The 27742-nt window shown below is 41.6% G+C and overlaps 2 protein-coding genes and 1 long non-coding RNA gene across 4 annotated transcripts; all 3 read right to left on the reverse strand.

Moving 5' to 3' along the window:
- Nucleotides 1-269: 269 nt before the first annotated feature.
- LOC148854948 (uncharacterized) lies at nucleotides 270-2960 on the reverse strand. The gene is made up of 2 exons (XM_088941688.1): nucleotides 2627-2960; nucleotides 270-977 (listed from the first exon to the last, which is right to left on the reverse strand). The coding sequence occupies exons 1-2, from the start codon at nucleotides 2786-2788 to the stop codon at nucleotides 414-416; spliced, it is 726 nt and encodes a 241-aa protein (XP_088797814.1). The 5' UTR covers nucleotides 2789-2960; the 3' UTR covers nucleotides 270-413.
- Nucleotides 2961-15103: 12143 nt separating this feature from the next.
- Nucleotides 15104-18622, reverse strand: LOC148854949 (uncharacterized). Of its 2 annotated transcripts, none has more exons than XM_088982520.1 (3): nucleotides 18247-18622; nucleotides 16648-17950; nucleotides 15104-15752 (listed from the first exon to the last, which is right to left on the reverse strand). In XM_088982520.1, exons 2-3 carry the CDS (start codon nucleotides 16663-16665, stop codon nucleotides 15168-15170), a joined length of 603 nt encoding a protein of 200 aa, XP_088838646.1. In that variant the 5' UTR covers nucleotides 16666-17950; nucleotides 18247-18622; the 3' UTR covers nucleotides 15104-15167. The 2 variants fall into 2 exon arrangements, with proteins under 2 accessions (XP_088838646.1, XP_088838645.1); XM_088982519.1 differs by having other exon boundaries at nucleotides 16644-17950.
- A 1300-nt stretch (nucleotides 18623-19922) lies between these two features.
- LOC148854950 (uncharacterized) lies at nucleotides 19923-21330 on the reverse strand. The gene is made up of 3 exons (XR_016112287.1): nucleotides 20985-21330; nucleotides 20695-20846; nucleotides 19923-20599 (listed from the first exon to the last, which is right to left on the reverse strand). It is a non-coding gene; the product is annotated as an uncharacterized LOC148854950 (long non-coding RNA).
- Between the last annotated feature and the right edge of the window lie 6412 nt (nucleotides 21331-27742).

The raw sequence follows: 27742 nt of genomic DNA on the forward strand, positions 1-27742 counted from the left end.
TAAGGAGGTTTTAAGTTCCAGGGGTCTATAAGTATTTGTCAGATAGTTCAGAGATACTTATAAGGGGGTCTCTGGAGGTTTTGAAAAGTCGGGATAAGTTTAAGAAAAATGGGGAAAAGTGAAGTTTAGATAATAACCCAAATAACAAAAATGCCAATATATATATATATATATACATAATTTAATGTGGGATTATGGTCATATTTCTTGTAGAATAGTTGAATAAGTCTACGAGAAAATTAGTGATAAAAAATTATGGAAGAAGAGGATTAGAATAAAGCACTATATGTGATTAGTAACAAGCACTAGAAAAAAGAATACACAATTTACCATCATAATCCTTTATTTGTATACAATACTATCTAAGTGAAGATCAACTAACAAGCGAACAATGTTACAGTTTTCAGCAGATTTTAGGAAGCTTGAGGAACAGATTCAGTGTCATTTGCTTCTCTCACCTCTTTGAAGGAAGAAGTGTGAAGCTTCCGTGTAAATATGGTAGTTGTATCCAAGAAATACAGTGTACTAGACATCACGAAGCAACAAACAAACATGGGTATGGGCCCAAAAATCCAGAGGAAGAGAGGGAATGACACATAGAATGCTCGTAAGCCAAGGGACCAAAAATAGCTTCCCCTATTGAAGCTTCTCGCAACATATGCAATTGATTCTCTTCTGTCTTTCAAGGGAGGCAATGTAACCAATATACTGACATGGGAATAGTATCTAATGGACTGCACATTGCAAAGGAAAGCAACAAGGAAGCAGAGCAAAATGGAAAAATACTTGATCGAAGAGAGGAGATGTGATTTTTTGCCATAAACCAGTTCTGATGCCGAAATGGATGGATTTGTTGTGCTGCTCACAAAAACACCAATGATGGAACTGAGAGTGATGGCAGTTGTTGCCAGTAATGTAGATGCCATGATGTTGTTTCGTATTGTTTGAACTGCCAAAACGCCATTCTTCAGGGGATCCTGACAAAATTGTAGCAGAATATCAAGCATGCATCTCTGTCAATTAAGCTACAGGTTCCACAGTTAATGGTGTCTTCTGTGAATCAATAACCTGAACAAACTAAATCAGCTAGATGACTTGGAATATGTTCAAGCCCAGAAATTCATTTTTGCCCACCATACCCAGTTCGATCTACAAGAAAATTTCTATAAGATTGATCAACTAATTTTCTAGTTGAATACTGGCAGTTCGCTAGTTGATTCAAGGTTTTACATTGCTTATAAAGCTATAGCACATCATACAGAAGAGAGGTTTTGCAGTGGCAACCCCAATCATCATCATCATCATCATCTAAGTCTCCTCCCAAGTATATGAGGTTGGTTAAATGAATCCTGCTTTCGCAATTCTGTTAAATCCCTTAATTATTTCTTACCACTTCAACACCAAATATTTTAGAATCCTACGACAATTGCCCAACGTGAGTGTCCTCTAGAACATCATTATAATCAAAAACAGTCTAGTTTGGTTTCCTACTGTTGTGCAATGAATCACAGTTAATCTCAATGAATGCAATACAACAGAACCCAGCAAGATTTACATGGTACACCAATTTATAAAGATTTATTTGTTGACAAAAGCCAAGTTTGGCTGTTTGGGTCCGAGGCTTACTACCTATGGTGGCAGTGGGTTGGACTGAGGAGGAAAGAAAGTCACTGAGATTGATCAATTCTATGTAAAATTGACCAATGAGAGTCTGACTTTCCTACACTCGTTTTCCAGAGTTTGGAGAAAACCAAAGATGTGGTTTAAAGTGGCAACACCGATTTAAAGACTTACAATTTGACAGAAAACAAGCTTCCTGATGGAGCAGAGTGGTGGGACAGGTTTCGTTAAGCTGACCCAACAGTTAGAATTGAGGCTGAGTTGAGGCGGATTATTCTCCTAGCCCGTTAGCCCCAACCCCAAGTTATCACCATAAGAATATTTTCCCCGTTACAATGATTAATTAGCCAAAATGTTGTACTAATAAATTGCACTTGTTAAACTGCAGAGGACAACCTTTGATTTTGAGCTTTGGACTGTGGTGGGAAACAGAAATGTTTTGAGCAAGAATTGCTTTTGAGAACACTATAATGTGGAGCCAAAACACTTTTTAACCCCCAAATCTTGAAGCTTATCAAAACACAACCTAACTCTACTAAGTAATTGTTTAGAAATAAAATAAAATAAGATATGAAACGCTATTAGTTCGAGTGGTACAAATAAATAAAAGAGAAAAACATTGAAACCAGTCTAATTATTATGAACATTAAATGCCAAACTTTGTCTGATTCGTTTTCACAGACCATTAACGCTTGTGCTAAAGCTACGTCAGCATTAATTTAGTTACAGTAATAACCACTTGGGCGTAGCTCTAGCATTTCCCTCCATCAATCATGAACATGATACTCGACATTCTCTATCCCCGAACATATGAAAGCAGAGACTAAATGAACCCAATTTAAAGAAAAACGGGATTACAATTCAGGAGATAAAATTAAGAAAAAAGTACAAAGCATTAAATCTTCAACAAACTTTTTCTTAAAAATAAAAAAATAAAGAGCAGAGGAAGAGAGGGGGAAACAGGATAAGAAAGGAAAGAGAGGGAGAGAAGAGAGGAAATACTGACAGACATCATGGAAGAGACCCATCTTTCCCTGCTTGCTGCGTTTAGGCCTATGACGGTTCGTTCTGGGTTGCGCAGGATAATCCTCAGAAGCCAGCTGTAATAGATCGCCATCACCAACACACCCAACGGAACCAAAATAAGGTCCAGTTGCCCTTCTTCCATGCTTATTCAGCTCTAACTCTCTCTCTCTCTCTCTCTGCGTGACGGTCCCAACTCCTAACAAATCTGTGCGCGCTCAACAGTGGAAGGAAAAAGGAGAAGTGGGAAGAGTTCACATCTGCCCCAACAGAACACGCCCCACAAGCACATCTCAGCGTGCATTGAAAATATTTCTTGTAATTGTATTGGAAGATATTCTCAATATAGGCATTACTTCGAAAAGGACAGCTAAGAATGTTTAGATGACGCAACTTGCAACATTATTGTGAGTTTATTAACTCTAAAGTAGCTTCAATTGATGACCTCAGTTGACGTCCGCATCCATTAACCATTTGGTGGTGGAGCAGTAACCCCGAGAGTAGATACTCGAAAATCCGCGGCCCCATCCGACGTTCGAATCCCAATTATCTATTCTAGCAGAACAAATAGGGGATTGGGGGTTTTAACTTTTTATCACACTCTCAAAATTCATAATAGGTAAATATCACGGGGAAAATGTCAAATTCAGGGAATGGTGTTTTTAAGGGGAACTTGGCATAAATATATGGGACAATCACTATTCAACCCATTCTTAAAATTTTTATCCCCATTTTACGGTTGGCGTAGGTGTTAACTTGGAATTGATTTAATACATGGCTGGATATTGATTTTTAGTATAGGGGTGTTTGATATTTTGAATTGTTGTAAGTTTGTAATAGAATTCAGAATTTTGCAGTGGAATCGTGTATATTTTTGTAAATACATCGGGAAAAAATTGACCGATTCTGAGGTGGACTTAACTAAGGTTCAAAATATCGATACGCCTGATATGCCAATAGGGGCATATCGAGTGAATTGATATTATTTTTTTTTTACTTTTTTATTTTTTTTTCTGAAACCGGTTTAGGGCTCCTCCACCCCTTGAACCAGTCAAACCCCCAATACACCCACTATAGGGGTGTATCAGAGGGGTCCCAGAAAGATATCTATCAGCCGATACATGCTGATACTTTGAACCTTGGACTGAACCATAAAAATCCCAAAAAAAATCCCAATTATCTTGGGTTTTGGTTATGTTTATGTATCTAATATGTTTATGGAATCTAATTGAATTTTGTAGTCTACATTAGATGAATAGTCGGATTGGATTAGGATTATGCAATTTGTCATATTTAGATTTGACTTAATTCGATCTCATTAAAATTCAAATCCGGTGATATTATACTATTTAGTGATTTTAATATATAAATTTTATATAGTTATATTGAAAATTATAAAGAAAATATATTTTTATTTATTATGTTATATATGAATTTATATATAATAATTTTAATATGTTATATTTACATTAGTTTATTGTATACAAAAGTTAAAAAGTAATTAGCTTTTTTACTTTTTTTGTGTTAAAAAAAATAAAACGAAATCAAATTAAAGTTGAATTCAATCTAAGTCTATTAGGATTTAAATTTGAATATGAGGTCTTCAAGTCTAACCATATTTCGGAATGGATTCGAATGCAAGTTTTCAATTATTGGATCGGATTCAGATTTTATTAAATCTGACCCTAGTCCAATCCAATTATAACCCTAATTGAGAAAATCATTTAAATTCATCATGTAGACATGGAGGCAAAAAATTGAAAACAATTTAAATTCGTAGGGCCTAAGGCCCATGACAGGGATAGCAATGAGGCAGGTTGGGGGAGGGTTTTCTAAATTATAGACCCTTCTTGCCTCTCCAAACCTTCCACCCCATACCTTCTCCAAAACTTGCAGCAGATTGGAGTTTTAAAATCCAAATTCTCTCCATACATGAAAATGCAAAACCCTCCCTAATCCTATGCTCCTCACATTTATTATTATTATTACTATTATTATTATTATTATTATTATTATTATTATTATTATTATTTGAAAGAGACAATAGGCATTATCATTGCAACTTAACATCACCCAATATGGGCCTGAGAAAATCAGGAAGAGGACTAGGTAAAAGTCCTAGAACAATTACAACCAAATTTTGAGATAACATGAGTTACTCCATTGCTTGTTTGAGGAACATAGGAAACCAAGGAAACAATCAAAACTTTGCAGAAGGTCCCTATGTATATAGTTATCAACAACCACATAGTGAAGCCGCCAAGAAACATCCCATGGACGTCCAACAAGATTTTAATTACCCTCTATATATGTGTGTACTTCTAAATGAATGTAAGAGGCCTTTTAAGTCACGAGCAAGATGCAATAAGCTTCAGTGACTTCAGGATCATCAAAATGCTTAGTGTTGATGGTTCTTGCAAATTAATTCACACCATTTATATTAATTTTTATATTTATAACCTAAAAGCAAAAGGTTATATGGTCCAATTGTGGTGCATTTTAACCTAAATGAAACCTTATATTTTTTCCTTTTCCATACTTTTAACCGTTACCATTATAAATTTAATTAATCATAATGATTCATTGAATAAAAAGAAAAAACAATCATAACTTCTTCTTTTCTTCTTTCATATTTAATACTAAACATGTAATTATTTACAATGGTGCCATAGCTAACTATTTACAATGATGTTACTAAATTTCTATATTTTTCATATTTATTAAAAATTATCTTTATCTCTCATTTTATTTACAATCGGATCATGTTGAGTCATGCCGTGCGGGCAGTGCTTCCCTCCCTGGGATACATTAGGGGATTGGCCTAGCACAACCCTGGCCTCAAGCCCATATAGGCCTATATCGTGCAGCGGGTTGGGCTAGTCTGCAGGCCAAGACTTAGTTTAGGCTGAACAACGAACAGAACTAATCCATGTTTTATAAAAATTTTGAAAAAAAAATGAAAAAATTAACATAAATTAAAAAATAGATAAAAAATAAAAATATCTTAAAATTTTATTTTATATGAATTTTGGTGCATACAATTGTTTATATATGCAATAATAAAATGAAATAATATAATAAAATTATATATTATATAATTATTGTATATAATATATGGTCGGAGCCTACGTGGGCTCGTGCCATGCCATGGGCCAAGTCTTAGGCTAGGTTGGGCCACGAATTGGGATAAGCCATATTTTTTAAAAACTTTGTAAAAAATAATGAAAATTTTAACATAGATTAAAAAAAATCTTAAAATTTTATTTTATATGAATTTTGATGTGTACAATTGTTTATATATGCAATAATAAAATGAAATAATATAATAAAATTGAAAATAAAATTATATAATATATTATATAATTATTGTATATAATATATGGCTCGAGCCCGCTAGGCCGTGTCATGCCACGAGCCAAGCTGGTTCATGGGCCAAGTATTAGGCCAAGCCGGGCCACGAACCGAGCTAAGCCATGTTTTTTAAAAAATTTTAAAAAAATAATGAAAATTTTAACATAAATTAAATTTAATTTTATCTTGAGCCCACATAGGCCCATGCCATGCCACAAGCCGGGCTGGTCTGTGGGCCAAGTCTTAGGCTAGGCTGGGCCACGAACCAGGCTAAGCCTATTCATGAGCTTGGTAGCCCAGTAGTTTAGCCCGACCCATTAACAACACTAAATTAATTAATTAAATAAGACATAGAATTGTGTATATATTTATATATATTTACTCTCTCACTTGGTTGTCTATTTATCTCATTTATTTTATAAATTTATTTATTTATAAAATTAAATCAATTATTATTTAACTATTTACAATTATTCGACTAGATAAAACAATACAATAACAAAAGTCATCTCTCCCTCTTGCACTCTATTGCCCAATGGCCATAATTATTTATTTATTGTTTTATTTTATTAAATTAAATATATTATTATTCATAAATTTTATTTACTTAAAATAGATATTTTTTTCTAATAAACTTTTAATTAAAAAATTTATCTTTTGCAAATTTTTTCTATATAATAATATAACTTTGACAAGCGATTTACCATCATGTTGTTAAAAGGGTATGAGGGCGGCATCCAGCAAGAGGTAGTTTCCAACTTTTTAATTTATTCTGGCAATTTCTATCACATAATGCCATGTGTTGATTCTTCCTGGGAGCACCCAAATAGTTTTCCTTATATCAACTCTCCTTCTTCGATGAACATTATTGCTAAAAAGAATGGATGATTAACGAAAATTCATTGCTTGAGCACCTGCCAAAGATTAAGATATCATCAATAAATATCAAATGATTTAACTTGGGGCATGAGTCGATATGCAATGATCTTTATCACAACCTTGTATGGAACATTGGTTAGCCCAATTAGTCTTAAATCATTCACTTGTTCAAACGTCACCAAATTCAAGGCCTATAGTCTCCCAACTTGCTTTAAAGAAGAGTGCATATGTACTATCTAGGCTTGGGGCCTTTCAAAGGGCCAATGGAAAATCTACTATATAACATGGTTTGGTATAAGTGAGGCATCAAACTAACTAATAATCTAAGGGTTTGAACAAGTGAACAAATCAACAAAGAAATCCCTTACCATTTTAGAAATGATAGTTTCATTTGAAGTCCACTCCCGGACTCCCCATTCTGATCTTTAATCCGGTTTAATCCGGTTTATGCCCTTCATTTAATGCTTTTTTGGAGGCAATGATTTGAAAGAACCTCGATTTTTTTTTTTTCACCCTCCCTCAACTAGTCTACATGGCCGGACTCTTTGTTTCCAAAACAAAGTGACACTAATTCGGATATGTTTCTGGCTGTATATTTTAATTTTTTAGTATGCAAATAATAGAGAGCAATTAGGCAGTGGTCACTTCTTCCAGTTAGGTCGGACTTCAGGCCTGACTTACACTGTATCAAACTCGAGCTTTGGGCCGGGCCCATTCAAATTTTGGGAAAAACCAAACCCGAGCCCGGCCATGAATCCAAGAGGACAAACAAAGAGCTCTATCTAAATGTTCCAACACTAACCTAGCTATCTTGACGACGGTTGGGCCATGTGAAAGGTGGACCCATATAGCCCAAATCTTAAAGTCCACAATCCCCAGTCATTTGTTGAAATAATTGAATTTGTTTTTTGTTAACTATTCTCCCTCCCTGCTTCTTATCAAAGTTGCAAATAGCATTCAAATTCCCCATGAGATAGTAGGGGTGATTGATGTTGATGCAAATTTGTTGAAGTTCACTCCGCACTTCATTCTAGTTACTTATATTTAGGTGCCCATAAATAAAAGGGCCAAGATCCTTGTTGGAGTCTACTCTTTCAACCACTCTGAGTTCATCTTAAAACAGCCAGGACCTTTGTCCAGGCCTGATCCCTTTCAAAGCTACTTTCGAATCTGGCTAAGAACAAAATTTTGGTGAAGTTATGGATAGAGCTTGCTGGGATTTTCTAATTTCCAGGCTTTAAACGATCATTTGTTTTAAACTACTATCTTGATAGGCCTATCAATAAACACCTAAAAGATGAGATTGCATTGCCATGGTTTTTTATGAGGGCGGATTTGTTCCTCCAGTGAAATTGTGAGACCTGGCACCTCATGCAAATTAAGTACAGCCTCTTGACGACTGGACAGCTCGGGCAGCTCGGTATAGGCAGATCGGTACAGCTCGGGCAGCTCAGCATAGGCAGCTCGGTATAGCTAGGGCAGCTCGGCATAGGCAGCTGGCCACTCTACAGTTAGCTAGGCAGCTGGCCACTCTACAGTTAGCCTGGCGTCTTATGAAGAGCTCACCACTTAGGAGAAGCTCGGCACTTACAGGTAGCTCGGCATAGGCAGCTGGCCACTCCGCAGGCAGCCTGGTGTCTTACGAAGAGCTCGCCACTTAGGGGCAGCTCGGCACTTACAGGCAGCTCGCCACTTAGGGGCAGCTCGGCGTATCGCAGGAAGATCTCCTGCCTGACAACTGTACCTGACAGATCCGGAGACCTACGCCCACGTCTCTCGCTAGGCGGCGCCATGCCTGCCAATCCTGAGAGCTATCCCTTAACTGGCAGAGCCGTACTCTACAGCAACCGCCTGCACCCGCCACCTCAGCTCTGACAGTAACAGCCATGGAAGAGAGACAGAGGCGGTTACGCCTGACTTGACAGAGGCTGTTACGTCTGCTTTGACAGGACACCACTATATAAGGACTCTGACCCCAAAAAAAAGGGGGAGAGAAGGAAAAAAAGGATGGTAACCCCTACTCTCTAACTCTCTCATTTCTCTCCAACCTCTCTGTAATCAGAATGCTAACTTAGGCATTGGAGATTCCCAGTCGGGAAAATACCCTCGGGTCCTCTGATTCAGTTCTCGCAAGTCCCTCAGCTCCCGCCGCCTACAAAGAGGAGGAAGAGATGGAGTTCTCGCAGGTCCCTCAACTCTCATTGCCTACAAAGGAAAAAAGATCACCTCATGCAGAGGGCAGTCGAGTTGTGCTTCACCAGGGATCTCCACCATTCTCTAAGTCACAGGCTGCCTAGGAGTAGGGAGCTCGCCACCAGGGAACTCATCACCAGGCATCTCGCCACTAGGTAGCTCGCCACTAGGTAGCTCGCCACCAGGCAGTTCGCCACTAGGCAATTCACCACCAGGGAGCTCACCACCAAGCAATTCGCCACCAGGGTGCTCGCCACCGAGCAGTTCTCCACCAGGGAGTTTGCCACCAAGCAGTTCATCACCAAGTAGCTCTCCACCAGGGAGCTCGCCACCAAGCAGTTCTCCACCAGGGAGTTCGCTACCAAGTAGCTCATCACCAAGGCACGTCACCACCGGGTCAAATAACGAGGTACTTAGCCAAAAACATTTATACATCACAAAAAATGGTACATGACCAGAAACGGTTACATCAATTGGCGCCGTCTATGGGAACACGCTACAGAAAGCTAAGTTCTCATCCTACAAAAGCTAAGTTCTCATCCCAGGGAGTTCGCCACCAAGTAGCTCATCACCAAGGCACGTCACCACCGGGTCAAATAACGAGGTACTTAGCCAAAAACATTTATACATCACAAAAAATGGTACATGACCAGAAACGGTTACATCAATTGGCGCCATCTATGAGAACACGCTACAGAAAGCTAAGTTCTTATCCTACAAAAGCTAAGTTCTCATCCCAGGGAGTTCGCCACCAAGTAGCTCATCACCAAGGCGTGTCACCACCGGATCAAATAACGAGGTACTTAGCCAAAAACATTTATACATCACAAAAAATGGTACGTGACCAGAAACACTTACATCAATTGGCGCCGTCTGTGAGAACACGCTACAGAAAGCTAAGTTCTCATCCTACAAAATCTAAGTTCTCATCTTACAAAAGCTAAGTCATCTTCTCCCAGAAAGCTAAGTCCTCACTTTTTAGAAATTAAAGTTCTCGCTCTATAGTTTACATTTTTTATGAACTCAAAGACTATGCAGGGAGCTAACAGACTAAGTAACTTTACTTTCAATTCGGATAAAGCCTCATCAGTCCTCTCCGCAAGGTCCCCCCTACAAAGATGAGCTATTCGTGGCTTCCGCAGGAGTTGGCGGCCAACGGACTACATAGGCGCCCTTACAGGTCGAGCCTTCCAAGGCTCCCGTGTGAGCCGGTGACCTAAAGTTAGTAGTGCTGCCCCCGAAGGTCGAACTCCTAGTAGCTTCTTGTAGGAGTGGGTGACCGGCATTACAAAGCTGATGCAGCGCAATCATAGCTCTAAGGCACCCACCTGGTCGGTTTGGCACCTCACTGGTAGTTCGGCACCTAGTCAGCTCGGCACCTCGCAGGTAGCTCGGCACCTCGCAGGCAACTCAGCGCCTGGTCAGTTCGGCACCTCACAGGCAAAGCCTACGGGCCACATTACTACTTAAGACCCAGTCGCCTCTTCGGCACGGGCAAAGTCAAAGAAGAGTGGACTACGAGTCGCTCCCAAAGCCTACGGGCCACATTACTACTTAAGACCCAGTCGCCTCTTCAGCACAGGCAAAGTCAAAGAAGAGTGGACTACGAGTCGCTCCCAAAGCCTACGGGCCACATTACTGCTTAAGACCCAGTCGTCTCTTCGGCATGGGCAAAGTCAAGAAGAGTGGACTACGAGTCGCTCCCAAAACCTACGGGCCACACTATTGCTAAATACCCAGCCGCTTCCTCAGCATGAGCAAAATCAGCAAATGTGAACTATAAGTTGCCCCCAGAGCCTAAGGACTACACTATTGAACTGGCAGAGTCCTCCTCACCTTACAAGCAGTTCGCCATTGGCAGGCAGCTCACCACATACAGGCAGCTCCCAAAGCCTAAAGAATTGGATCAGCACTTACTAGCTCGTCAACTTACGGGCCAAAAGAAGAAATCTACTCCCTTCGCTGAGTTACTCTCAGCTGGGGAATGGGGGGCAAATGATGAGGGTGGATTTGGCCCTCCAGTGAAATTGTGACACCTGGCACCTCATGCAAATCAAGTGCAGCCTCTTGATGACTGGGCAGCTCGGGCAACTCGGCATAGGTAGATCGGTACACCTCGGGCAACTCAGCATAGGCAGTTGGCCACTCCGCAGTCAGCCTGGCGTCTTATGAAGAGCTCACCACTTAGGGGCAGCTCGACACTTACGAGTAGCTCGGCATAGGCAACTGGCCACTCCACAGGCAGCCTGGCGTCTTACGAAGAGCTTGCCACTTAGGGGCAGCTCGGCACTTACAGGCAGCTCGGCGTATCGCAGGAAGATCTCCTGCCTGACAACTGTACCTGACAGATCCAGAGACATGCGCCCACATCTCTCGCTAGGCGGCGTCGTGCCTGGCAGTCCTGAGAGCTGTCAATTGATTGGCTGAGCCGTACTCTACAGCAGCTGCCTGCACCCACCACCTCAGCTCTGACAGTAACGGCCGCGGTAGAGAGACAGAGGCGGTTACGCCTGACTTGACAAAGGCTGTTACGCCTGATTTGACAAGACACCACTATATAAGAACTCCAACCCCCAAAAAAAGGGGGAGAGAAGGGAAAAAAGGATGGTAACCCCTGCTCTCTAGCTCTCTCATTTCTCTCCAAGCTCTCTGTAATCAGAATGCTAACTTAGGCATCGGAGAGTCCCCACTGGGAAAATACCCCCGGGTCCTCTTATTCAGTTCTCGTAGGTCCCTCAGCTCCCGCCACCTACAAAGAGGAGGAAGAGATGGAGTTCTCGCAGGTCTCTCAACTCCCACTGCCTACAAAGGAAAGAAGATCACCTCATGTAGAGGGCAGTCGGGTTGCACCGCACCAGGGAGCTCCACCATTCTATGAGTCACAGGCCGCCTAGGAGTAGGGAGCTCGCCACCAGGGAACTCGTCACTAGGCAGCTCGCCACTAGGCAGCTCGCCACCAGGTAGCTCGCCACTAGGTAGCTCGGCACCAGGGAGCTCGCCACCAGGCAGCTCGCCACCGAGCAGTTCTCCACTAGGGAGTTTCCCACCAAGCAGTTTGTCATCAAGTAGCTCTCCACCAGGGAGCTCGCCACCAGGCAGTTCTCCACTAGGGAGTTCGCCACCAAGTAGCTCATCACCAAGGCACGTCACCACCGTGTCAAATAACGGGGTACTTAGCCAAAAAAATTTATACATCACAAAAAATGGTATGTGACCAGAAACTGTTACATCAGTTCTAAACGAAGATAATCATCTTCTGTAGCCTTCACTTTGACACCTTCGGGGTTAGTAGCTTTAATAGCTTTATGAGGACTTCTTCGTCAGCCATTAGAGTGACAAGGCACATGTAGACACAATAGCCGAAATTGTAACTAAAAAAGGTGGACATATTGGGTATTGTATATGGATATTAAATTCAATACATAGTTCATAATATCCATTGTCCAATATCAGTATTATGGGTTATAGGTAGAGCTGTCAATGGACTAGATATTGGTTTAACCCGACTTGGTCCAATATGAGTCTATTACAGATGGACCAAGTCCAATATAATCCAATGAATACTTTGGAACATTCAAGACTAGTCCATTTCAATGTCTAGACTGTCCAATCAGTTCAAATTGGTTTTAATATATATTGGGTCCAACCCAAACCTGGTTCATTAATATATGTACTCTTATCTTCTATCAATGGACCGGATATTGGTTTAATCTAAACTAGTCAAATATAAATCCATTACAAATGGGCCAAGTCCGATTTAATCCAAGGTTTTAAAAGGCCAAAGGCATTGTTGAGGCATAATGGCCCAAAAAGCCATGAGGCATAAGCTTCAAAGTTAAAAAATAATAATAATATTTAGAGCATATAAATTGATAAAAATAACACATAATATACTAAATTAGAATGATAGAAAGTTCAAGCATCCATAAAATGGAAGTTTATAAGCAATAAGTTTCATTGTCCAGGTACGAAACTAATCAACTAACAACTATTAACATTTTACATATCATGTTTCAAAATGCAAAGTTCTCAAATTATTCAAATAACCAATTTAGAAGAAAGGAAACATATAAAGAATCATCCATATAATTGATATTAAAAGTTTATCCAATAATTTAGAAGAAAGGAAACAACTTAGTTCATTTGATCTATGCCAAAAAAAAATCAATAAAAAGCAAGAAAGAAAATCCATAGGAAAAGATTTGAGAAAAATTACAAACTTGAGATATTAGATTTATACTAATAAGAAAAAAAATAATCTCAATTATCCAAGAGAAACTAAAACTTGATTGACCTTTTTTACATTAAACTCTCCTAAAACACTAAATGCCTGTTTGCTTTGCGGGAATAGTGATCTAGAATTGGAATTAGAATGGTCCATTCCAATTACAACTGTTTAGTTGGGTGGAATTGGAATCCCATTCCCACCCCTAGTGGTGGAATGGCATTCCCCCATTTTGAGGGAATATTCCCTCCCCCTCCCCTGTGATTGAAAATCCATTCCAACTAATTCTGATTCCGATTCCGACTCTAGTCTAAACAGAAAATCACCAGGCATGAGCCCAACCATCAAAACCTAGATCTTGAGCCCGAGCCCGGCCCTATATAAAATCCGATGCCCAACCTTGAAGCCCGACTTTGAGATGTATTTTATAATATATTAATTGTATATTATATAATATCTTATACATTTAAAATATATACTATTTTTTGCTACTAATTTTACCATTGTATAATATATTATTAAGACATATATCATATTTCTATTATATATTTAATATTGGGTCGGGCTCGGGCCGGGCTTATTTGGGAGAGCCTGAGCCTAGCCCGAAAAATAGTCAGGCCCAACTTTTAAAACCCAAGCCCGAGCCCATGGGCTTAAAATTTTGTCCAAGCCTAACTTAGGATGGGTTGGGCTGAGCCAGCCCATCGATCTACCCAGCTCATGAACAGGTCTAGTCTAAACCAAACCGATGAAAGCAATAGACCATTTCAATTCCAAATCCGACTATAAACCAAACCGGCTTTAGGAGAAACTAATAAAACTTGATTTACTGGTTTTTCATTTTTACTCTATTCATTTAGCCCATAATTGTTGAAGTGGTTTTTTGATATATTTTAAACTATAAAAATGCATAAAATACATATTTTTTTTTACATTAAATCACTAAGTAGTGATTGATACAAGGCTTATCCCTTTTTGCACCTCAAGCTACACTTCACCCCTGAAGTATGATGCTTAAACCTCATTCAAAGTTGTGAAGCTTATGTCTCATGCCTCAAAAGTTCTAAGTTTTTTAAAACAATGATCCGATCCATTATGTCTCATTTGTCACCCGTATGGGCGTATGAGTTTAAAATCCCAAAACCCGTCGCTGCCCCAAAATCATTAAACTAACATAAATTAAAAACCAGCCCATCAATATAGAAATTGCCATCCCTACCCATGGATCGATTCAAAAGTTAAAAATTAGGCCGCACAGATCACAGTTGGAGCTGTAGATCCTACAAATATCTTCTCTTCTCGCCGTTCTCGGTATACAGGAACTCTGTTCCTTTGGCTTTGAGAAGTGCAATTCTCACTCAAACATAAATTACTTGGTGAATGAGACCAAAATTTCTTACCCAGCATGAGTTTACCTATAAGCTATAACCTTGAAGGAACATCTCAAAGTTAGCACGAATAGGGCAATATTCTTTTTCAACCCTGATTGAATTTATATTCAACTGAAGCTCTAAATAAATGGTGGGTCTTAATGGCAGAAGACCTCTAAATGGACCTTGCCCCCAAACACTTTCCATTATCTCATGTTTTCTTTAGAATTTGGCCAAAAATTAGCATCCCCAGAAGATTAACCATCTAATATGCTCCATTTATTTCGATGGCCAATAGCCCTAGCTTGGACCTTGGAAGAAGAAGAATGCTAAAGCTGACAAAACCCATCTAACTATGCTGATTTATATGGGACCTATTCAACCGGAGACTAACTGTGTTGTTAGTTTCTTACTAGAAAAAGGAACTAGGAGAGAACAATAATGAAGCAACATTTAAAACATTGAAATTTATATGGTCTAAGAAGACCCAACTAATGAACAATATGCTAATTTCTGGACAAAATTAAAGGTTGGCTGCTGGCTGATTCATTAACATCCATTTTCACGGTCACCTCTCTAAAACTGGAACTATGAAGGTTCCTTGTAACTCTGGTGGTTGTATCCAGGAAATATTGTGTACAAGGAATTATGCAGCAACAAACGAACATGGGTATGACCCCAAAAAACCAGAGCAAGAAAGGGAAAGACATGTAGAAAGTGCGCAATCCAAGAGACCAGAAGTAGCTTCCCCGGTTAAAGCTTCTCGCGACGTATTCGATTGATTCTCTTCTGTCCTTCAATGTAGGCAATGTAACCAATATGCTGACATGGGAATAGTATCTGATAGACTGCACATTGCAGAGGAAAGCAACAAAGAAGCAGAGGGAGATAGCAAAGTACTTGATCCAAGAGATGCGCTGTGTCTGGCTAACATAAACCAACTCTGTTGCTGAAGTGGATGGGTTTGCGTTGCTGCTCACAAACACACCGATGATTGAAGTGAGAGTGATCGCAGTCGTTGCCAGTACTGTAGATGCCATTATGTTGTTACGTATTGTTTGAACTGCCAAAACGCCGTTCCTTAGTGGATCCTGATAAAGTTGCAGAAGAGTATCAGATAAACGTGCCATGGCTGTCGATTTTATTTACATGTTCCAGAGTTAAAAGATGTCTCTACTCTCCAGTAACAGTCATGTTCATTACATTCTCTTAACTAAGCTGCAACAGTGCTTCACCTCTCTCTCTCTCTCTCTCTCTCTCTCTCTCTCTCTCTGCAAGGAAACATGATTTCTCAATTGAGGCTGGAATTCAGTTGAGAGTTGAGACCTCTGTTTCCTGAGCCCACCTAACTTTGTATAAATATTTACTCCATAATCCATATAATATATACATCGAGTATTTATGCATTGTGTAAATATATAACACTATAACTATCTTATTTGTGAAATGAGATGACATGCATGTACTATCAATGAGAATTTGTGTGTGCTTTTCTTTTATTCCATTTACAGAGGTGCATAACATGAACAAGAAGACCTTGAAACCCAGGCAACCCACACAGGCCCAGGCAGAACCTGAGTTGTGCTGGCTTGTGCTTGTTCACTTTAGATTATGTCCTTAAGTTGGGAGGATCGAAAATCCACCACACTTTGATCATTATAAAACCTCCCTTATTAGGCAACATGGTATTAGTGTATTACTAACACTTCACTTCAGTTCCAGAGAGAAGTTATTTTCTTTCCTATGGTCTAAGAAACAATCTAATTGGGTTCAAAGAGTGTCAATTCAGCGAAATTTTCTCTCCTTTCTTTACATGCAAGGATTTTAAGTTAGTCTGTTCTAACTCTCTCCTTCCACATACAAAAAGCAAAAGACTAGATGAACCTAGAAATTAGAAAACATGATTGAGCTTAAAACTTAGAACATTTAAACCCAATAAACATAAAACCAAAAAACAAGAAAAGAAGAGAGGGAAGACTCACAGACATCATGGAAGAGACCCATTGTTCCCTGCTGTCTGCGTTTAGGCCTATGACGGTTCGTGCTGGGGTACGCAGGATAGTCATCAGAAGCCACCCATTATAGATCGCCATCACCAACACACCCAAAGGAACCAGAATAAGCTCCAACTTCCCTTCTTCCATCATGGCTAGATCACTTCCTTCTCTCTGTCTTTGTTACTGTGTGTGTGTCTCTCTGCCCTCCTTCTCCAAGTCGGTGTGTAATCTATCTTCAACATCATCTACTTGTGAAGTCTTTAACATCTGTCCGCAACGGAGGCAAAGGGGAGTAAGAGTTGGGGTGGCCGCAACCCGCAACGTCCTTTTGAATTCATTTACTGAAATACCCTCATTTCATCGATCACCTCATGTGCACATCCACAAAGCATTTGGTGGAACACTTGATTGAAAGGGCAGAGTTTGAGAATGATAAATTGGGTAGTGATGGGATCATCTCCAGGTCCCTAGAGGAAGAAAAACTAGGGGATCGATTCATAACATCAGGCTTCATAGATAAGAGTGGTAGAGATCTCTGGAACATTCACATATGATTGGATCACCCGCAAGCTTTTGTCTATCAGCGTGGCCAAATTAAGGGCTGGCTACATGCAGATTAGAACTGCTATGAATATGCCACTTGTAAAATTTCATCACCAACATCTTTACCCAAGCCTTACCCTAACTATGAATTCAGTTTCCTCATTTTATTCTGTTTAGCCATCTCCATCGTTAAAGAGGAAAATTACAGATTACTACTCTATAAACTTCAAATCGTGTCATTTAAAAATGCCCTTCACGTATCATTTAATTTTCCTTATCTACCACACTCGCATAAAATGTTTCGTCAACACCTCGACCATCCACCCCATTGTGCTGTCTTCTAGCCAAATACCTCGTTTATTAGGAGACTCTTGTGATCGTCCAGCTCAGACTATGAGAAACCATCACTTGTGGGGATATCAGATAAATGATAGTCACAGGGTCAAATCTCAAACGATCGATGGTGGGTCATATTCTCCGACCGAACAATTGCGTTAAAAGTACAACATATAGCTTAATTGGTTGTGATAGACCACATCCAATTTCTCTTTATTGAGGTCAGAATTATCTTTGTCGGTATAGTGTAATTGTGACTGCTGGGTGGTGGCATCACATTCACCGGCTGGTCCAGAGTCGGAAATGTGACGAGCACCAAAGAAGAGATCAACTGGTCCAAAATCAGCAATCTTGCCTCCTTCAATGGGGGTGCCTGTCTTGTATCTCACCCTTAGAATCCCCAAGGATTTCACCTGAGTAAACCCAATAATCCATCTCATCACCTAGTGTTTTATTTCTTCAAGGAATGCCCAAAGTAAAAAAAAAAAAAAAAAAAAAAAAAAAAAAAGTCCAACGTTTACACAACGGGGTGTTCATGGTTCGCTTACGCGAACCCTGGGGTATTTTTCTGGACCGAACCGATATATTCGGTTTTTACGTTTAATCAAACCGGTGCAACCGGTTAATCGTGGTTCAGTTTTTTGGTTTTTTATGCCCTTTAAATTAAAAAAGAAAAAGGAAAAACACAGTTGAAGAGAATTGAGATCACCACTTCGTTAGTGTCCCCAAGATGTAGTAGAGCCTTTAACCCGCAGCCGAGTCTCCAGTGCCGCTGAAGCAGGAGAGATCGCGTCAAAGGCCATCAATGAATCGGTCAGAGGGCAGAGCACCAAAGGCCAGAACCCAAAACTGGGAGAGTGAGACTTGTGAGAGTCTGAAAGAGTGAAAGTGAGAGAGAGAGAGAGAGAGAGTCTGAGAGGTAAGAAAGAGAGAGCTCGGAGAGAGAATCTGAGAGGCAAGAGAGAGAGCTCAGAGAGAGAGACTGAGAGGCGAGAGAGAGCTTAGATAGAGATTGAGAGGCAAGAGAGAGAGAGAGAGCTCAGAGTGAGACTGAGAGGCGAGAGAGAGAGAGAGAGCTCAGAGCGAGACTGAGGGGCGAGAGAGAGAGAGAGGGGAAGAAAGGGATGCGCGACAGGTGTCAGATGATTCAGACTGTCAAACTATTTGCTAGTCTGGTTGCCAGTCTGCCAGACTAGCAAACCTGAAAGTCTCATACTCTCAGTTCAACGGTCTGAACATTAGATTTAAAAAATATATAATATAATATAATATATAATACTATATAAAATATATTACTATATATATTGGTCGGTTTGATTAACCGCCTGTTTTTTTAAATGGTTAACCAAAACCGAACTGAAATTGTCGGTTTTTTGAAAACATCGAACCGAAACTGAACTGATCGGTTCAGTTAACTAATTTTTTGGTTCAGTTTCAGTCGATTTTTTCGGTCGGTTCGATTTTCAGTTTTTTTTGCTCACTCCTATACACAACGACTGCTCAAGAAATTTTAACCCCGAGCATGCCCCTCTTTGTTGTTCTACTAGCACCCCTGACGTTCTAGTAGTTTCATTGTTCACCTCAGAATTGTTTGGACCCATATTGTCCCATCCAAGAAGATCATAATCATTCCCATAATCTTTCCCATGCTGGATTTTCTTTACCTTCATTTCTTCATTTGATTCCAGTCTCATTCTGAGTGGCTCCATCCAATCTTCCTCCATATCGTCCTCCTCTTCACCAATTTCTTCATTCCCTAAGTCTTCATCCTTGCCATCCAGCCAATTTTCATTCTGATCACCTTCTTTCGTTTCTTGAAAATCAACATCATAAACATTAAGATTTGGTTTTTCATTCATTATAACTTTTATTTTATGAAAAAAAAATTATTTGTCTCAACAAAGTTTGCCCCTTTAATATTGTTTTGTACCTTTTTTTTAATCCATCATTTTTTTTTCTGAACATTGTGGCAGGTTGAATGGTGGCATGACAGCAACTCCATTAGTATAATTCAAACACAGTTCCAACCAGAGGATTTTCTTTAGTATAGTCCATGAATTTAAAATACATGTACGGGAATGAAAAATATTCCCAATCTGCAATTGAATTCAGTTGTTTTAGAGATTGTTATGGGCAAAACTCATGACACTCGCCTCTTTTTTTGTTAATATATCTTTTTGTTAATGTAAATAGAAGTTATAACAAAACTGCTCATATACTGCTTGCAAAGGTCAAATGATCATCAACTATGAGACTGCTTCTCTTTTTTTTTTGCCAAAAAAAAAATAATAATAATGATAAAAAACAAAAGGCCCAAGAGGCGTACAAGTACATGATGTGGCCAACTATAGTCTTCTTGGGTGTGGGTTCAGACTCAGAGTGGTCTTTTGTCAAAATTTTAATAGCTCTGCTCTGAAGGCCAGAGTTCGAAGTAGTATAAAAAAAAAAGGATAAAATACAAAAATCTCTCCTAAAGTTTTTAACAATCATAAAAATCTCTCTTTTATTTTTAATTTAGTAAAAATCTCTCTTAAACTTTTAAAGATCTCGACAACGTTCTCCCTTCCGTCACTAATTCAGACAGAAAATTGATAAAATATGAAATTGCCCCAGATTAATAGTTAGAAAAGCAATAAAATATTTCAACAACATGAAATCCTTCCCTCGATCTCCCTCACTGGTTTTTCTCGTTGATTTCTTTTTCTTCTTCTCCGTCCCCACTGTCCCCCTCTCTTCCATCGAGTCGATTAAGTTGGAGCAACTGAATCCCGACATCCCGAAAATTGCTTCCTCGTCCATGTACAAAACGTTTTCCGACGACGTTGCCGTTGCATTCTCCGGCTTTGCATCATCAGCGGACGACATCGCATCCGACTCCTGAGGTCGGAATGCCTCCGCAGCCTCCATTGCAGCCTTCTGAATGTACTTGGCATCGACGGAGACGGGAACAAGCAAACGCCACGTGGAATTAGCGAAGTTGAGACAGGCGGACCTCGAGCCAATGCAGCGACGTCATGAGCCCTAGCAGCCATTTCTGCAGTGGGGTAGGTTCCCAGCCAAATCTGCAAAAGTGCACCAAATGCATGAGAAAAAGATGTTCAACAAAACGAACAACAATTCTTTCCAAACAACAATCTTAAAGGGAGCCAGACAAGACCCGTCCATCGCCATTGCTGATTCTTGCAGAGAACCGAACAGCCTCCCCCCTTGTTCCATATCGAGTGGGTCCGCAGCTAATCGGCGACGAACAAACAATTATGCTGCCAGGTTCGGTCTGATTAATCTGTCTCTTGATTTCGGTATTGCTATCTTTGTCCAAAACAATAAAATATGTAAGAATGCATATTACTATTTCCGATGAATAGAGAATTAAATTTCTGATAACATATGCAAATCTGAAAACCTATTAAGAAAATCAAGACAAAAGATTTGAAAACCGAAGACTACCTTGCTTCAGTTCTTGAGGATTTGGAATTCGCAATTGGAGGGATTGAAGAAAAGAACGAAGTAATGTTTTAATGGCCTCCTCTGCATCTGAATCTGAAACTTGAAAGAAAGAAGAAGAAGAAGAAATCAACGAGAAAAACCATTGGGGGAGATCGAAGGAAGGATTTCACGTTGTTCCGGTTTTTGTCGAGATCTTTAAAAGTTCTGGAGAGATTTTTGCTAAAATAAAACTAGAGTAGAGGTTTTTATAATTGTCAGAAACTTCAACTTCAAGACAGATTTTTGTATTTTACCAAAAAAATAAAAATTGCATCCCTACACTCTCACTCTGGTAATAAGTGATCTTGTATTCTCCACCTCATAGAAATGCTGATTTGTAGCCAATGTTTTTTCTTTGGACTTAACCAATTGGGGTTTGGAATTCTGATCTTTGAAATATGGGGACAGGTGGCAAGTTATATGGGCTTGACCCTTATACACATCCAAGATGCTTCCTTCGTTTAAAAAAGGATTGTTTCCAAATATTTTAATCAGGAAAAGTGCTAATTCTATTAACTGCTTTAGAAAGACATGTTAAGATGAACCGCCCAATTTCAAAGTAGAGACATGCTTATCTTGATAAGATTAATAATTATTTAGCTCTTTTTAAATTATTATAGTTTTTATCTTGTGGTCTTCTCCATTTGTGTTTCTCTCACTTTTCTTCCCACCTATGCTTGATATTGTAGTATTTAGAGATGAAGCTCATGCTTCTTCTTGACAGTTTTTGCAGATTGCCATTTATGGCATGTAGTTGACATCTTTTCCCCCAACGAATGATCTTTCGCCTTTGTATGTCCAAGCTTCTCTTTGAAGATTTTTTTTCTTCATAGTTTACTTCGTTCTTAGTTTAATTCATTCAAGAATGCAAACGTCTCCAAATAAATGCATAAGAGCATAGCATAAGGGCATTCTTCCCATCATTAGCCACGGATTTAGACGAGGGTTCCCTTCATTAACCATCTATTTGTACATGGTTCCCTTCGTTTTGAAATAATGAGATTGCTCATATATAACTAAAATATTTCGAAAACCTCAATTGATCCTCTGCTATGCCCAACAATCAATGAAGCTTCATCCTCACCTTATATGATAAATCTCGAGGTTAGCTATTGACATTGATCTCCAACTAAATACAAATATAGAGAAAGGAAAGAAAAACCATTTTTTTAATCTACAAGAAAGAAGATGAGGAGGATAGAGGTTGACGTAAGATGAGAATCAGCCAAGAAAATCAATGAAGACCAATTGAAACTGATGACACTAACTAAAACGTTATAGAAAGGAAATGAAGGAGAGACGTAGAACCACACAGGAATAACAACAGAGACTGTGGCTATGCTCCAACAAATGAACTTCACAGAGAAATTTCCCCTCTTAATCTCATAAACCCGGGGCCAGTTTACAGAAAAAAACATTGATGAGAGAAAATATGAAATGCCTTCAAAAATAAAAAGAAGAATGGATAGAACTTGACCATTGATAGGATAGAAGGAGAAATCAGATGTGATCAATGGCTTTTTGAGAAAAAAAAAAAAAAAGATCTACGCAATATGCATTTGTAGTTCAGTAGCATACCAGAGAAAAAAAAAAAAAAAAAAAAAGTATTCTAAGGCAAAGGAGCGTGAATGAAAAATAAACTTGGAATATAAACCATTTTGAGTATTATATTCTCAAACAGTTATCTTCACAAAATGCTCCCGTTATCTTCACAAATGCTCTATCTGTCATAGCTATATAGAAAACAAAAAATTAATGGTGACGGTTCTTCTCTAGTCCTCTGCAACTTTGACATTGATCTAAATAATCTAACCGCCAATTACTTCGTGGACATTTCCATTGATGTTCATCAATGAAGTTAGAACCTGCACCCCTGATGTGCTAGACCCGTTCATGGCCATAATCAAGGTGAGCACTGCATCCATTACATGCACGGAGATTTCTTCAACCTCAGATTTAATGTTTTTACTTTTCTTCTAAGAAATGCTTTTTTTAAGAGACATGATAATAGTAGTGGAAGAGGAAAGGTGTATGATGAAGGAAGGTTTGGCCCGACCTCGTAATTACGCAATACGTGGCAAAGGCAACAGCTCGGCACAATAGCACGCCTAAGGCGCGAGCACCTAAGGGAGGAACCAGCGGTCCAAACTCCCTACCAGTAGCCCGAACTCACTACTGGGAATTTGAACTCTCCCTTGGGCCCCAAGTCAAACCCGAACTGGCCTGCCCTATGGCAGTTCGGAACACACCCCGCCGAACTGGCCTGCCTTATAGCAGTTTGGGACTCACCTCACCGAACCTGCCTTATAGCAGTTTGGGACACACCTCACCGAACTGGCCTGCCTTATAGCAGTTCGGGACTCACCTCACCGAACTGGCCTGCTTTATAGTAGTTCGGGACACACCTCACCGAACTGGCCTGCCTTATAGCAGTTCGGGACTCTCCTCACCGAACTGGCCTATCATATAGCAGTTCGGGACTCACCTCACTGAACTGGCCTGCACTGGAAATACAGGACATACCTCCGAACTCAAGACTTCACCTCGCTCACCACTCCAGCACTTCGCCTCCAGGATGCCAAACTGAACAAACCGTACCATGCCTGACACCGAGGAAGTTCGTATCCAAGAGCAGCGCACCTAACTATCTTGGGATCTGACCCTTGACGGTCGCACTTCAAACAGCCACCTGCCACCGCCACCTGACACCGCCATCTCCAGTTACAGAGACGGCCCCAACAAGGAGCAGTGGCAGTTCTGTCCCAGCAGAAAGGATGACACCCGAACTGGCAGAAACAAAGATAATCATACCTAACCTAACAGAGGCCTCGGAGTGAGTGCGTGAAGTGGTTATAAAAGGCCCCCTACCCCCAACAACAAGGTATGTGAACTTTGCGCCATCTGGTCTTTACTTTGCCCTTGAGAGAATACTAACTTGAGCTTCGAAGTTATCTCACCGGGTTCCCCCCGAAGTTCCCTCATCTTCTCCGATTCAGGCTCCCCGTTGCTCCAGTCAAAGGCAAAATCGTTCACAACTAAGACCGGCCGGATTGCGCTCCATCAATTGGCGCCGTCTGTGGGAACGCTTCTAAAAGCCTCCCTCTAAATCTCCCTTACCTACTCTTCCAAAAAACTCCAACACCCATGGCTTCCTCCAACAATGCCAGACGTGGAACAGAAACAGCCACCACCGGAGAGCAACTCCAAGTTCCCGTGGTGTGCATTGGGCAGTTCACCATCCCTCTTTCAGTGGATGGGATCCCTAGTTTGAATGTGCCACAAGCAGTGGCACCCCTGAACCTTCCTTTGTTGAACACCCCTCTTCCACTCCCTATTGAAACAAACTTCGTTGAACCAACTGCTGTCCCACTGGCGACCCGCCAGAACTAGCTGGACAACCTAATGCAATGCATGCGGGCAATGCAAGCCCAAATGCAACAATTCCAGCAGCACCAACTCCAGCAACACCAGGTACTACACCACCTCTCTCAACACCATTATCAGCAGTAGTTCCCTCAGCTACCCCTAAACCAGTCACTGCTCCCCCCCCCCCCCGGCACCCTATTTCGAAGTTGGTTAAGGCCTCCCCTCAAGGTGGACGCCCTCACTGAGGAAAAGCTTCCCAACTCCAGAACCCCCCTAATAGCCATGCTTCATCCCCAAGCCAAAAACAAAGAAAAATTACCCCCGCCTCGCAGCTCGCAGGTGGGTCGGGAACCTCACCCACAAAGTCACCTCGGCACTCCAAGCCCGAGTTCCCACTCACAGAGAAGCAATCCAGTGCCCTAGCAGCAGACCAACATCCTGGTCCCATCGAGCTCGGCAACACGGAGGCCAGCAGCGCCAGCACCAGGCCCACTCAAAGAAGGCGCCGGCGAAGTCGCCGAACTGCTACCCGTGTCCTACCCGAGCTCAGAGGCAAGGAAGAGACGAGCTCGGACGAGGTAAAAACTGTCCCAATCCTCTTAGTTCCTTCCCCCCTCGCATCAGAACTTCTGGCAGTCCCCATGCCCAGAGACTTCAAACTTCCATCTCTAGACAAGTATGATGGGTCATTTGGCCCCAACGACCACGTCGATGCATTCCAGTCACAAATGCACTTTGCTAGGGCCAGTGAGTCATGCATGTGCGTGGCTTTCACCACCACCTTCAAGGGGGTGGCCCGCACCTGGTATCGGAACCTAGCTCCCGGGTTAATAAGAAGCCGGGCCCAGTTCGTGCAAATCTTCACTGCACACTTTGTTACCACCAGCAAGCGGTGCCTCAAAACCGAGGAAAGTATCTTCAGGGTAATCCAAAGGGAAGGAGAATCCATCCGGAGCTACATTAAGCAGTTCAATGAAGCATGCTTGCAGATACTGCGATTAGACCCCGTGGTACAGCTCGCAGCGGCCAAAAGAGGGGTAACGCACAAAGAGTTCAAATGGCACATGGTGGCCAGCCCGTTAGCAACCGTGGCTGATTTCCTCAAGCTCGTAGACAAGTTCATGAGAACAGAGGAAGAAATCAACCAAAGAACCGAAGGTGGGGTCGAGAAAAGAAAAAGAGAAGGCGAGCCCTCCAACCCAGGCGATAGAAGAAGCCAAGCCAACCGTCCCGAACTCCCTTAGCAGTTCAGACGAATTACACGCCATTGAACACAAGGCGGACCGAGATCTTGATGACGATCAAGGACGCCCCTACATAAAGTGGCCACCTCCGACGTATGGTCTGGAACTTGAGGCTCCTCATCCTGGGGCAGCTCGGTACGAATTCGCTTGGCAACCCACTTCCTCCTCTTCATGCCTTGGAACAGGCACCCCCCACGAGTCCTCTCTGAGTCCATCACACCTGTAAAAAAGAGTTCGGCATCAGAAAAAAAGAAGGAACAAAGTGAACAAGAAACCTTTGAGCAAGGAACCTACCCAAACTCAAGCCGACCGCAATAAGCTTGGCCTCCGTTAGGTACTGATGGCATTTTAACCCTTGTCGTGCCCATTGCTGGAGGCCCTTCACCGTCTCTTTATCGAGAGTGACACTAGAATCAGGGGCGGCCTCCCCCCACCCGGTCTGAAAAGGCCACCCTTGTGCACTTCGCACCCCGAAGTAGTCCCACTTCCACGCCGGGACTTTGTTGGGAAGTTCGTGTAGAAGCTTAAAACCCGGGCGAGGAGACAGGTAATACGCCCGCCTACCCCCAGGAAGAGAACCCGCTTGTTTCTTGAGCATTAAAATGGAGGAGAATATCTCCAAGTCTAAGGGGAAGCCCTGTTCGCAAAAAAGGGAGGTTGTCCCCACCAAATTCCGAATAGAGTTCGGATGAAGCTGGCCAACGATAACGCCGAAGTGGTTTATGACCTCGACGAGAAGGGGGTGGAAAGGCAATCGTAGCCCCGCAGCGAGCTGCTCCGGAAATATCACGATCTCATCAGGACCGTGTTCCCAAGGAAAGCTACCTGAAGGAATGAAATAGGCGTACCCCCTAAGCAAATTGCAAGAGATAATAAGAGATTGGAGCCTCTCGAGCGTCATGGTCGAAGGACCAAAACTATCTAGCATTCGACCTCGACGAGAGGTAGACGCCAAATTACCCGAAGCGGCTCGGCCTATGGGTTCGAAGTCGTCCTCAAGTTCCACCTAAGGATCACTAAGGCCATCGGGGGATGTGGCTCGGTTCGTAGAACCTACATCAGACCTACTTGAAGAATCGGCTGAGCTATCCAAGCTAGACATCAAAGAGAAAAGGTGGATTCAGGAAAGTACTCACCCGAAAAAAAGTTTTGAAGGCTCCGGAAACTGAAACAAGCAAGAAAACCTTGGAGGAGAAATAACAAGCCTAGATGCGAACTGAAAGGCCTGGACGCGAGCTCAAGAAGCAAATTGCAGAAGTGACAAATCGACTGGGGTCCCCCACTATTTATAGCCACAGTAACTGAGAACCAAAAGTACAGATCAAAGCCAATCTGACGGCCCGCATTCGCGCTGACCGCACGTCCCCTTAGACTGAGACGTGATTGGCGCACGTCTTTCTAAAATTGATGAAACATTAATGCACGTCTTTCTGAAACTGACGATGCACCGCACACATCTTTCTGTAACTGACAACTGCCAGCGCACTTCTCCTCGCCTTCCAAACGGTAGTGGCATGCTTTTTTCAAAATCAAAAGACCCGCTGTCATGTCTCCCAGCAGCGCGCTTTTCTGAAATTTGAAATAAGCGCGCGCCGCCACATCTATTAGCATTTGTAAGCAGGTAGGCGCGTCTCCCGCCTTTTGGGACACTCGAGAAAACCGAAGAACCCTGATGAAGCACCTCGCGCTATCAAGATCCAAAGTACGGGACAAATCCACCTACCACCTCGCGAAACTCCCCATGCCAGGGCAGGACCCTTGGCACGAGGAGTGGGGGGCAATTGATAAAGGAAGATTTGGCCTGACCTCGTAATTACGCAACACGTGGCAAAGGCAACAGCTTGGCACAACAACACGCCTAAGGCGCGAGCACCTAAGGGAGGAACCAGCGGTCCGAACTCCCTACCAGTAGCCCGAACTCACTACTGGGAACCCGAACTCTCCCTTGGGCCCCAAGTCAAACCCGAACTGGCCTGCCCTATGGCAGTTCGGAACACACCCCGCCGAACTGGCCTACCTTATAGCAGTTCGGGATTCACCTCCCCAAGCTGGCCTGCCTTATAGCAGTTCAAGACACACCTCACTGAACTGGCCTGCCTTATAGTAGTT

This window comes from Nelumbo lutea, chromosome 4 (genome assembly GCF_056320005.1).
Source record: "Nelumbo lutea isolate HS-2025 chromosome 4, American lotus-T2T, whole genome shotgun sequence".
Classification (NCBI taxonomy): domain Eukaryota; kingdom Viridiplantae; phylum Streptophyta; class Magnoliopsida; order Proteales; family Nelumbonaceae; genus Nelumbo; species Nelumbo lutea.